This window comes from Procambarus clarkii, chromosome 10 (genome assembly GCF_040958095.1).
Source record: "Procambarus clarkii isolate CNS0578487 chromosome 10, FALCON_Pclarkii_2.0, whole genome shotgun sequence".
NCBI lineage: Eukaryota > Metazoa > Arthropoda > Malacostraca > Decapoda > Cambaridae > Procambarus > Procambarus clarkii.
Genome location: NC_091159.1, coordinates 35,254,094 through 35,268,101, shown reverse-complemented (window position 1 = coordinate 35,268,101; position 14,008 = coordinate 35,254,094). Strand labels below are relative to the sequence as shown.

General features: G+C 38.9%; 1 protein-coding gene across 1 annotated transcript in view; it reads left to right on the top strand.

Annotated features, from left to right (window-relative positions):
• The first annotated feature begins 10,045 nt into the window (after window positions 1–10,045).
• LOC123745596 (WD repeat-containing protein 43) overlaps window positions 10,046–14,008 on the top strand; it is a 38,891-nt gene continuing 34,928 nt past the window's right edge. Inside the window, exons 1-3 of the mRNA XM_045726300.2 lie at window positions 10,046–10,243; window positions 12,392–12,565; window positions 13,544–13,821. Of these exons, the coding sequence (XP_045582256.1) occupies window positions 12,395–12,565; window positions 13,544–13,821 (449 nt within the window). The 5' untranslated portion in view covers window positions 10,046–10,243; window positions 12,392–12,394. The remainder of the gene's footprint in view (window positions 10,244–12,391; window positions 12,566–13,543; window positions 13,822–14,008) is intronic.

The following is a 14,008-nucleotide window of genomic DNA, read 5'->3' as shown; positions in this document are numbered from 1 at the left end:
GGCCAATCGATCTACAAAGTCATCACTAATATATCCAAACACAATTTGTCGAGAGTTACTTGGGGGTTTGACTGGTTCACCTACCTCACGACAGAGGTCACTACTCCTTTTCGTTTGACCAATCAGAGTGAAGGTAACATTGTTTATCTTATCACTTAGCCAATCACGGTGCCGGCTCAGATGGACAACACAACTGACCAATCACATATCTTTTATATCAGCTAATGTAAGTCAACAAAATGAGTTCATTTTCTTGCTTCTTAACTTTGTAATTAAAGGTGTTTCGTGTCTTTGTTTCCCCCCGTGTATTTCTTCAAAGCTAGTGGGTGGCTCGAGTCAAATTTCAGATACGTGTGAAGGTTAGTCGGTTTATAGTATGCCTTCGTATTCAGATCCCTGGTTAGCTGGTCTCTATACATTGTTGTATCTAGAAAATTTATCGTGGAGTCACTGTGTTCGAGGGTAAACTTAAGGTTTTCATGAACCGTATTTGACCATGAAAAGAAACTTTCTAGGCGCGGGAAACCATCCTCCATTATTCCGAAGATGTCGTCTATGTAACGGAAATATACCGCCGGTCCGTCCTTCCTGTGGGATCGTTTCCTCTCGAACACTACATGCACAAATATTTCAGCGATTGCCACACTACTGGATGCTCCTATCGTTGTACCCTTGGTTTGCCGGTATGCTTGTCCTTCAAATTGCAAAAGGGTGTCTCTCATCACATGGAGGATGGCCTCCTCAAGAGTTTCTTTCGAGGGGGTTCTCCATACTCCTGCGTCTCGAAGCTCCTGTCTGATTTTTGCTCTGTTATCTGTAAAAAAAAAGTTGCTACTACCTTTGCAGCTTCTCTCTGTGGTATGCTTGGGTAGAGCGATACCACATCCATGAAAAAAAGACATACCCCTCTCAGGACGGGGCTTCTAATTTCTGCAATTTTCTTGAGAAAATCCGTCGTATCTTGGATTCTTTCCGATAGTAGACAGTAAGGGGTTTAGGAGGGCTGTGCAGATCCAGTCTATCGGCCTTGTTGGGGCCCGGCAGCCGCTTAGAACCGGTCTTCCTTGCCACGTTCCTGTTGTTTCTTCTAGTGCTTTATAGATCTTTGGTAAAAGGTAGAGGTGGGGAATGATGGATTCAAAGGCCAGGAAGACATCTCTCGCCCCTGCCTGCATGAGTCCTCCTTTCCCGTCCCCAGTTTTGTTTTCGAACAGCTTGAGGACTATCCTTTTACTCCTCGTTTGGGCGTTTCTAAGCGCCTCATCCTGGTTGTGTATCTATTTGTAGGCTGCAGTGTCTGCCAGGTGCCTCTTCATCTCGTTCCTGTAGTTGTCCTTTCTCCAGGCGACGACAGCACCTCCCTTGTCCTCCGGCTTTATCACAATATCCGTGCGTCCTTTCAGCATTGATAGGGCGTCCCTCTCCTCCCTTGTGAGATTGCAGTTGCGTCGTCGTTCCGCACCACGCTTGAGGTCGACCTTCATTTGCTGGATTACCGGTTTAAGGCCTACTAGGTTGTAATTTGGGCACTGGACTGGTTTGTTGGGGTGGAGGTACCTAAAAGAGAAGGAGAGTTTAGTTCTTTTAATTGCTCCCTGTGACTTACCTTGCTCCGGCCGGAGGTTGCTCCAAACTTGGCTGATGCTAGTTTCGAAGTTGTTGCACAGATCCTCTATCGTGTCTTCTCTCTTCTTATGCGCCGGAGGGCCTATCACGAACGTAAGTCCCTTTTCCAACAGTTTCCTCTCCTGTTCAGTTAAGGGTACCTCAGAGACAACTGTCTGTTTCAATTGTCCTCTTCTCTGCCTTAATTCCTGTCGTTTCCTGAGTTTCTCCGATCTCCACCGTTCCACCCTCGGTCTCTGTCTCCTGCCTGTTGGTCTCGGTTCGTGCTGTTCCAGCGCTTGGGTCTGTTGTTCTCCTGGTTCCGATTGTTGCCTCTGCCCCTGTTTCTGTTTCTGAAAAAAATATTATTATGGCCCCTATTATTATTATTACCTCCCTGTCTGTTGTCCCTGTTATTGTTGTTGTTGTGACAAGGAGTCACTTATAATTAGCATATCAGCTTTGGATTCATATATGGACGACTTCCCAATGCTGTTGTACAGTCGGAGACTGAGTGGTTATAGTACGGGATATGCCAAGGGACATGGAGGTCCTGGCTGACCGGGTTCGAATCCTTCAGGGGTCAAGAGTTTTCTGATGCATGTTAAAATTGGTTTGGTGACCATCGAAGCTTGACGCACACTTGATGCTCGTGTGGCCCAAGCTGTTGAAGTGATTTGATGAAATATCTGTGCCCAGTAATGCCATGAGTGCTGTCGTCTCGTGGTGGTGATCCAACGTCATAGTCAAATTCAGATACGCGATGCATGCCAAGTTCTTGTTATGGATAAGATTGAATTTTAATCAATATATTTTGATTTATAAATATTGTGAGCAGAGTACCATCGTGGCTGACCGGGTTGTACCATCGTGTACCATCGTATACCACTGTGCCACCAGGTACCGCTGGCTTAATCTGACGGTCGAAGCAGATCTATTGGACACATTGGACCTGACGGGGTGGTGGGAGGACATGCTGTATTACAGTCAGTTCACTGACGCCATCTCCTTCATCGACTTTTCAGTGACAATGGGGAAAGCTCTACTTATCAGCACATGGTAACACGTATGTTATACAAGCATCATCTTGTTGACAGGTTGACGGGGGCGTGGCAGTGGGCCACCAGCCTGCCCTTCAGCCTGGCGAACTTGCAAGGAGTACAAACAGGTTAAAGACGCTGGCCCACGCAGGTACCCCTTCTACTACGGCAAGTAACACTATTATGTATCCTCGCTATGTAAATATATTATAAAATTAAATGATTATTCTATATTAGCTGTATCAGTTACACCAAAAAGTGTCATAACTGTGTCCTTTCATACAGCTGTATAGTTCTAGAAGACGTGTGGACGGGGCCGCTGTTCAGGGGACGCCCACTACAGGACGAAAGTATGTTTTCCAGGGGTTGGGATAGGCGATATAACTGACAGGATTGACACACTTTGTCCGACAGTCTGAAGAACGTAATTTGTCTGCCACTCGGTTGGAGGAAAAAGTCGTCGTGAGGAACTAATAAATATATTAAGTGTAATAATAAATAAGATTAGGAAAAGGGAGGGAGTTCGTACCATATACATGGAGTCTTACCGAGGACCGGTGTTGGTGATGAGGTGTTCTCAAGGTTTTATTTATTTATTTATTTATTTATTTGTTTATTTATTTATTTATTTATTTATTTATTTATTTATTTATTTATTTATTTATTTATTTATTTATATACAAGAAGGTACATTGGGTTTATGACAGTATAGAGCATTGAAGTTTTACATTCTTGTAAAGCCACTAGCACGCATAGCGTTTCGGGGAGAAATTACGCTAATTAGGACAAATTGACGTTTTGAAAGGCACTGTTTTGATATTGTAATACCATTTATCAAGTAATGAGACGCGTATATTTTTAAGAACTCAATATTTCGTTCAAAACAACAGAAACTTTTATATTTATGATTTTGGCACGAATCCCATATGTAAGTGGCATCCGAAACGTCGCCACTTACATATGTGCGGGTTGAGTTAATTGTTTAAGTCACGTTGCTCTGACTACATGTGTAATATCTTTCCTTCTCTTCACAGATGACTGGTGGAGATGTTATGACTCTCATCACTCCTCCCATGAGACCAACACTGTCGAAATTCATATGTTGCTGAACTTGCTGTGCAACCCATTCTTGGACACAGCTCCACAGTATTGTTGCTCATATGTTGCTTAACGTGCTATGCAACCAGTATCAGGACACTGTTGTGCTACGTGCACATGTTGCTTAACATACAGTACAACGTATTGACTTCGTGCTGGCCAAATAGGAGTGCTGAGTTGCTGCTCTACTCCGTTAAAACAAAGGAAAGAAGTCTTGGGAAGTTCTCTTCAACGGCTTGGAAAACGAATTATAGACGACAGGATCTCTTGCAAGTCGCCGGACGATGTACACACAACATGGCTCTATCGAAGATCACATGATTTTTTTATTTATTCATATACAAGAAGATACATTGAGTTGTGAGAGTACAGTACATAACATTTATGTTTGAGTAGTGTAAGATTCTTACAAAGCCTGCCCGAAACACGCATAGCGTTTCGGGCAGGTCCTTAATGTAACTAATAAAAGTATAAGTATTAATAGCTACATTGTAGCAGAATTTGAGTGTAACACTACAATATAAATTGATAGAATTGATGGTACTGGTGAGGTTGCAAGTCTTAATTACTAAAATTGTGTGAGTAGGCAGCACAGGATAGAATGTGAGTTTGGAGCATAAGGTAGGAAATTATGGGGATTAAATTAGGTACTTTTTTGCTTTACTTTTGAATAAAGCAGGGAGTGAGTTCCATAGACTGAGTCCTTTTATTTGCATGAAGTGTTTGCACGAATTTAGTCTGACTCTAGGGATGTCAAAGAGTTAATTATTTCTGGTGTGGTGCTCATGGGTTCAAGAAAGAGTTTCAGCTCAGGATTGGCATTTAGGAATAAGGGTTTGTACATGTAAATAGTACAAGTGAATGTGTGGAGTGAGTGTATGTTCAGCATGTTTAGGGATTTAAACAAAGGGGCTGTGTATTGTTGGAAGAGAGTTATAGTTCTGATAGCAGATTTTTGCTGGGTGATGATGTGCTTGAGGTAATTTCCAGTGGTTGAACTCCATGCACAGATACCGTATGTAAGATAGGGATAGAGTAGTAAGTAGTATAATGAAAGGAGAGCACAGTTGGAACATAATATCTAATTTTAGAGAGAATACCAACAGTTTTTGATGATTTACTTCCAAATAAAATGTAGTAGGCCTTTTCTATGCTTAGTGTGAGTTTGTTGGTTAACATCCATGAGTGGACATTTTTTAATTCTTGATTTACAATATTATTTAGTGTGTGTGTGTGTGTGGGTTGGGGTTTGAGTAGATGAAGGTAGCTTCGTCAGCATATAGTATAGGTTTAAGAACGTTAGTGACATTTGGCAAATCATTCCTGTACATCAAATAATATCATCCAGCAACCAGATTTCGCTTAGGCAACGTAGGTACATTCTACCATCTATAAAACCTAGACAGAGCTACTAGCTTGCAGGCACCGCTCCTGTGCCAGGTAAGTCCACTACGGGCTCACCATAGCCCGTGCTACTTGCCCCGTTCCTATGCCAGGTAAGTTACGGGCTCACCATAGCGCGTGCTACTTGTCCCGCTCCTATGCCAGGTAAGTTACGGGCTCACCATAGCCCGTGCTGCTTGGAACTTGTTCCGAGTAGCTGAATCTATAAGAACAACAACATACTAGCTTGCACCACAGCAGCCGACCAATAAGCATGCAGAGCAAGATTACCCAGTCACCTGACTGGATGGCGTCTCACCTCTTCTCATCCTGTACGGAATATATACAGTACTATCACCTCTACAATTTGTGTTTATTTTCCTCTGCCTTCGAAGAAACTGGAAAGTACTTCAGCGAAGCGCATCCGTTAACGACACACGTCAGGCCCTTTAAAATTAATTTTGTCCTAGTCTTGTATAATATATATAGTGTATTATTAAATACGAAAGTACTTAAGGAAATTCCTGTTTCAATTCTTCCTTCGTGGTCTGACACTCACATTTTTCATCACGTGTTAATTTTCGTTATAACACACTTGCATAAATGCGTAGTTTATATGTATCACCAAGAGCTTTTCTTCTGTGAAGGATTCGAACCTTAGAAAGCCAGATACATCACGCACACTGACATAACCAGTATGGTAACACCATGACAGATTGTTAAAAGGATTGAAAGTCAGGAGGTCTTTTCCCAACATTTTAACCCCCAATAACACTAGTCAAATTTAGTCAAATTTGTATCACTGGTCAAAAAACTAGTCAACAAATTTAATAGCTTCTTTCCATCGGTTGGTGCTAACCTCGCTAGAAAAATCCCACAGACTCAGACACATATTAACACATATCTCTCAGACAGTTATCCAAACTCTCTTCTCCTTTCACCAGTCAGCCCGACAGATGTTGTGTCCATCATACACTCACTAAAAACAAAAGCTGGGAACACCAGTGAAGTGCCATCCATGGTATACAAGAGTACCTAACACGCCCTTGCGCCACCCATAGCTCAGCTGTTCAACAAATCCCTAGAGTGTCATACCTTCCCTGATATCCTTAAAAAAGCACGAGTAACGCCAGTTCATAAAGGAGGCAATCCGGCAGACATAAACAAATACAGACCAATATTAAATCTACCCATATTATCAAAAATATTTGAAAAAATTATCTACAAACAGCTCTACTCCTATCTCGTAAAATTCGACATACTCAGCCCCTGTCAGTTTGGCTTCCGCTCCCAAAAGAGTACCAACGACGCAAATTATTAGTCTCCTTGATATAATCTACTCAGCTCTTGACAAAAATGAGTTTCCAATTGAACTTTTCATTGACCTGAGAAAGGCCTTTGATACTGTTAATCACAACTACATCTTACTTAAACTCAACTATTATGGAATTCGAGGCTTTGCCCTGGACTATATCTGATCCTATCTTAGTGATAGACACCAATGTGTAGCCATGAATGATATAACCTCTCCCACTGTACCATTAACCGTAGGGGTGCCACAGGGCAGCATCTTAGGACCTCTCCTATTTCTTATACACATCAATGATCTGCCAAATGTCTCTAACATTCTTAAACCTATATTGTTTGCTGATGATACTACTCTCATCAACTAAGACCCCAACCCACACACATTAAATAATGTTGTGAATAATGAATTAAAAAAGTCCACTTATGGATGCCAACCAACAAACTCACACTAAACATAGAAAAGACCCATTACATCTTATTTGGAAGCAAATCAACAAATGCAATTCAGCTTCAGATAGACAATGTTAACATCAATAATAAAAATGATGGAAAGTTTATTGGCCTATTCCTAGACAAGAGACTCAACTTCAGCACCCACATACAACACATAACTAAGAAAGCCTCTAAAACAGTTGGTATAATCTCCAAAATCAGATATTATGTACCTAGCTCTGCTCTCCTCTCACTATATTATGCACTAATCTATCCCTATCTTAATTATTATATCTGTGCATGGGGTTCAACCACTGCAAACCACTTCAAGTCCATCATCACCCAGCAAAAGTCTGCCATCAGAATAATAACAAACTCTGCTTTCAGACAGCATTCAGCCCCCTTGTTTAAATCCCTAAACATGCTAAACATAAACTCACTCCACACATTCTCTTGTGTCAATTACATTTACAAAACCCTGTTCTTAAATGCAAACCCTGCTCTGAAACTCTCCCTGGACAGATGTAATAGGACCCATTATCACCACACCAGAAATAAATATCTCTTTGATATCCCCAGAGTCAAACTTAATCTGTGTAAACACTATGCAAATGAAGGGACGTGGTCTATGGAACTCACTCCCTAATGAATTAAAAAGCTGTCCAACTTTTGCCTCATTCAAAAACAAAACCAAAGAGTACATCTTCATAGTTTCCTGCCTTGTGCTTTAAACTTGCACTGTATCTAGTGCTACCCAATCCCTCCAATATTTATGTACCTAAGCCAAACAACTTTACCTTTATGATCATTGCTGTCGTCTTATATATGCTATCAATATGGTGTATTGTGCCTATTAATGTTTGTTAAATTATCAATCAAGCTGTCAGTGCTGTCAATAAGAGCTATCGATGTGCTTTAATATACCTACTAATCTCTCTCATTTTTTTCTTACAATGTACCTGTTAACATTTTATAAATTTTGCTAGAATTTACCTACTTAAAATTATCTGTAAGATTAAGGGCCTGCCCGAAACGCTGCGCGTACTAGTGGCTTTACAAGAACGTAAACACCATGCTATATTGCTATGTACCCTCACAAACCCAATGTACCTTCTTATATATAAATAAATAAGTAAATAAATAAATAAATAAATAAATAAATAGTCAAAGGCAAGAGATCACACGTTCGTTTTCATCAAATCAGTCACATTTAATGGAGAAAATGTGAGCCTGAAATATACGAAACACTTACATAAACACATATTATATGTAACACCAAGAACTCTTCTCCTGTGAAGGATTCGAACCTTAGAAAGCCAGGTGTATCACACACACACTGACATAACCAGTATGGTAACCGCTACCCCATGACAGATTGTTAACAAAAATATTTCAGGCTTGCGTTTCTCCATTAAATGTGACTGATTTGATGAAAACGAACGTGTGATCTCTTGCTATTGACTAGTGTTGTTGGGGAAATAAACTACTAGCAGTACACAATAAACTACTGCTCTCAGGATAAGTATAGAGGGCACAGTAAACTATCGCTATACAGGATGAGTTGCTACATAGTCTCCCTGGTTTTATGCCTTTTTTTAATAATTATTTACAGGATTAGTATGGGGTATACAATTAACTATTGTTCTTTGAATAAGTATGAAGTGCACAGTAAACTACCACTTACCGGATGAGTATATGTAGTGCACAGTGAACTACCACTCACAGGATTCATATGGGGTACACAATGAACTACCGTTCACAATGATGAGCATAAGGTGCACCGCATACCACATAGAGGGTGCACAATAAACAACCACCGCTCCATACGTTCATTGTGCATCAGACTAATTAGTCAATGGCTTTCCTTCATATGAGATAATCTTTAATCCATTTCTGAAAACTCCTCTTAACACCTATGCATATGCAAGTTCATCTATTATAGAAAACCGCAATCCCATGTACCTTATCCAAGGCAAAGTTTATTGATTTACTTGTATACAAGAAGGTACATTGGGCAGACAAATTACATACATTGGGGTTTGAGTATAACATTCTTGAAAAGCCACTAACGCGCATAGCGTTTCGAGCACGAAACGCTATGCGTGATTGATTAAGCACGTGATAGATTAATTACGTGAATGCGTGATTGCTAAATTGATATTAACAAACACAAAATTCTACTTACAGCTATAGTTAGGCTGTTATAGCTTATCCTTTTATCCCATTTTTTACATTCCTCCACTTAGTAACATATTTCCGCTATTCCTTTTATCCTTGTTTACTATAGGCTAATACAGTACATGGTTATTCAAATCAAGTATGGTGAGTCGCCTACCGGGTTCCGATAAATCCAATCACATCTAATCAAACCAAACCTTAATACCTATCCACACACCGAAACTACGACGTTGGTACAACGTTCGAACAAGTTTTAACACCTCCTAACCAGTTATAACAATCATTATAGCAAGTTGTAACAGCGTTCTAATACGCCATAAACACGTTAAGCCAAGATGTAACAACTTTATTACAAGTTGTAACAAGCGGAAAATAGAGACAGTTACGGTTTGTGTTTCCAGGGATCTAATGAAGTGCATGATCCTTAAAATGAAATAAGAAGACGATTAGTATAAACTCGGTAAAACTATGTGAAGCTTTAGTCTACCACGGTAATCGTACCTCAAGGAATCTTAAGAGTTAACTGAAGATAAAACCTGAGGGTTGAGGTACACGAGCCGTGAAAATAAAACGAAACTTTGATGTACAGTTCGATAGACCTATGAACACTGAACGTGTCTACCAAGGTAATTGTATACAAGTTCAAGTTCAAGTACGTTTATTGAGACAATAAAATATATCTCAAAGGAATAGAGTAGCTTAGACTATTTCTACTCTCCTGAAATTGTATACATTCTGCCCGAAACGCTATGCGTGTTAGTGGCTTTGCATGAATGTAAAAATACTAATCTAAAGTAATCTCACCAACACATTGTACCTTCGTGCAAATAAATTATTATTGTTATTATATTTACGCATTGCTTGCAAGGTACCTTCGCAGTTATAGGGAGATGAAACCTGAGAGATGAAATGAGAAGAGGCTTAAGACGCCAGTGACGGAGTGTTGGATGGCTCTAATGAGGCTCCGGCGACTAGCACTTGTTCATAGACGCCGAGAGTTGTCTCCGCTGCTCGCTGCATCATAAACACCGCGTGTGTACCTCCCTCGTGTGCTCACACTTGGGGTCGTTCGTTGTCGCCCCTCAACCAACAACACCAACACACTTGGGGTATTTCTCTTTTTATTCCTTCTCCCTGGAACTGTCTTGTGTCGGCGGCTGAGTTGCTGGGTCTGACTGCCATTACGTCCGCCGTAGAAGGTTGGTGAGACGGTATTACCTAGTGGTCGGGGTGGTTGCTGGAGGCTCACGCATCTCGCCTTCAATCTAGATAACAGTATTTTGTACGATATAGATTTTGCTTTATTTAGACAGGTGGTATAATAGTCATTTTCTGTTTTTTAGAAGCTCCTTGAAAGTGGGTAATATTTGAGCTCAGTCGTAGACAATTTTTATTGTATTTGGTTAGATGAATTGCCTGTGGTTCTTGCTGTGTTAATGTTTCAATATAGAGGAGCAGGTACTTATTTATATTCATTAGAAAAGTTAAGTGGGTATTGCTGTCATATGAAAAAGCCAAGTATGCAAATGTCAACAGCTGTCAACATAGTCGATCCTCAGTTACAAAAAATAGTTACAGCCCCACTCCTGTGCCAGGTAAGTCCATTACAGGCTCACCATAGTTCATGCTATTTGGAACTTTTTGTTCCCAGTAGCTGAATCTTAAACAACAACAAGAAGTTAAAACATATGGGCTCAATATAGCCTGTTCTACATTGACATTTTGTTCTGAGTAGCTCTAAATCTAAATACAACAACAACAGTTAAAATATGTGATTTCACAAACTTTGTTCATCAAATACATAGTGCACAAAAATGTTATATTGTTGTTAGGTGGGTTTAGTAAAATCATGTCCAGGGATTTTGACAAAGCTCATATTCTGTTAATATTGTGTATATCACTAGGTTAGGCTTCAGGCTGGGCTTGGGGAGTAGAACAACTCCCAGAACTCCATCAAGTAGGTATCAAGCAGGCTATGTTAGATTTGATGGGTTTTAAAATCTGTAGGTGAGCCATCTTGGGTACTATATTACTTGTATCTTTTTGATTAAGATAGAATAGATTTGTTTAAAAGAGTAATATTGACAAAGAATGACAACTTTTGACCATTTTCTAACCATACTCTACCTATGCGGACCCACACACAAGAGAAACTATTAGGAACTATTTCTCGAAAAGCCCGTATAAGATACAGGCTATAATATTTCTTAAGAAATATTTGTAAAATATAGTTATATAACAGTATTATTAAATTGTTTACAATAATTCTTTAACCCATATTTCTGTTTAAAAATGCACAAAGTTAAAAACTATAAAATTTGACAATAAATAGCATAAACAGAATAACCTTCACAGCCTAATTGGGTACACTTGAGAACTTGAATGGGAACTTACTCGAGTTAGTGTAACTTATCAGTGTTATACCATGCAGCAGTTCCTTAATTTAATAATGATTGTTTCTCGAAAACACTGCAAATTGAATTTTAATGGTTATTGTTATGTGAAAAATAGGGTTGTTCTCTGAAAATTGATTTTTTTTGCACTTCTCTCAATAAAGCACATGTTTGAGCATACCCATATTACTAAATATTCCCACCACTTTCCAGGAACAAATTAAATAATGAAATGCACAATATCTAGGAGGTGCCATGATGCAAGAACATAATCGAGTTCATAAAACACAAAGGAATCACAAAGTTTAAATGTAGTGTGTGTGTGTGTGTGTGTGTGTGTGTGTGTGTGTGTGTGTGTGTGTGTGTGTGTGTGTGTGTGTGTGTGTGTGTGTGTGTGAACATGAGCTGCAGGTCATCTGATAACCCGCACTATACCTCACGTAAAGTGAAAAACACCCAACACGTTGAATGAAAATTGGATTAAAACAAAAAATCTATTTGAAATTGCATTATCCATCACTGTGCAAAAATTGGGCTTTTAATGTTGTTCAGTAGAGTATTGTATGTACATGTTGTATCATTTTTAATAGCAATAAAATATTTGGTAAGAATTCAGTATATTTTGCAGGCAGAGACTTTAGGTTAGCAAACAATGCTACAGGTTATATTAGTTATTCGTCTTGATATTTGCTGCCGCTTATATTATTTGGTTTAATCTTTGGTTAAAATAGATTGCCTATAGTTATAATGTTGCATTCGCCTACTAGCTAGTTCCATTTTGTTATCATTTCTAGCCTATTATAATTATGTTTTCTCATAGCTAGGCGAAAAATAACCTACTACACCTAACAAAATTTTATTATATAAAACAATTTTAATTTATTTTAATTGTAGTACTGTAGCATATGGTTCTGTTATTAGTATTTTTTTTAATGTACACAACTATTTTCACAGGCAATGATATCATCAAAACTCTTAAGCTTCTCACCAACTGGTGAGAAGCTTGCACACAGTGGCCCAGATGGGATCTTAAGGATCTGGAATACAATCTCCGGAATTTTAGAGCACGAGTACAAGCCAGCCGAGCATCTCACAGCCACCATTTCATGTATCCAGTATTCTCCCCAGGTATAATTCTATTTTTTCCTTTTTGATAAGTCTGTACATAATAAATTTGAATTAAAATTAAATTAAATGTCTGCACTCCTAAGTAATTTATCAAAACCTGCAAGACGGAAAAATAATTTTTTTTTTTTTTAATAAAAATATTTGTACAACTAATATAGGAAATTGGATGAGTGGAAAATAGCTGAATGTAGTATAATACAGTATGCACATTTTGTAAAAAAAATAAATTGAAATATAAATATATAAAAAGACTGTTGATTAAACGACGATTCTTCTGGAGACATATGCAGGAAGTGTTTTGCTGGCTCCCTTGTGGATGGTTCAGGCATGGTTTACTGGCATATCTCATCTGTTGTCCTTCCACATCCACCTACCTTGATGGTTCTAGGCTCTCTGCTGATCTTCACATAAGGAGTTTCTAGGTCTTGCGCACTGACACTTGTATGGTTGTCAGGTGATGAACCTTTCGGTGTCGCACATGATGTAGCTTAGCTGGCGTTTCTCCTTTGTCTCTCTGTCATCCATCCTCTGGTGTGTGTTGGTTTCTGTAGTTATGTCTTTTCTGGCTAGGATCTTCTTGGATAATCAGTTGATGTCTAACATTGATTTAATTAAAATATGTGCTAAGCTAAGCATATTCTGTCTTGGCAGTAATACTGTAATGATAGTATCATGATAATCATTACAGTATCATGATAATCATGATACTGTAATGTGTCTGTAATGCAGCAAAGATAGTAATTATTGCTTGAATAACAGCCAAGGTTGTTCTCAGTTGAACAGAGGCTTGGAATGAATCAATCTTTTGAACCATATTTAAATGTATAAACTGCACAAATTTGTTCGCTAAAATTTTTTAGGTTTTTTCAATATATAAATATATATTTAACTGCATAATTGTTCTCATTTTTGTAGTCTAGAAATTTGTGTAAAAGTCTACAAAACAATGTTTAACTTGTACGTGTTTTATCCATTCAGACAAAGATAAACATGAAAAAGAAGAAAACAGTGAAAAAGAAAACGGGGAAGAAGAAAACTTTAGAAGCTGATGAAGAAGCTAGTCTCTTAGCCCTTGGAACACAAGCTGGAATTCTCCACCTCTACTGCCCTGAAAAGAGAGAGATTGTTGCTACTCTGGATCATGCTGCACCCCATGCGCTGTTAGACGTTGTCTGGTTCAGCACTGAAAGGCTCTTCTCTTTAGCAGCCAATAATACCCTAGTAGAATGGAATATACCTTCAGGAGAAAAACTAGTGTATGTATGATTTTTTTTATAAATTTGCTGTATTCATGAATCCTAAAATTTGTCTTTGTATTATAATTAGGCTAGATATCGCTATTACTGCTGCTTGCTACTGCTTGTTGCTGCTAATGCAAATGTTACTTCAGTTATTATACCTGGAGCATACCTGGAGAGGGTCTCAGGAGTTCTTCTACTCCTG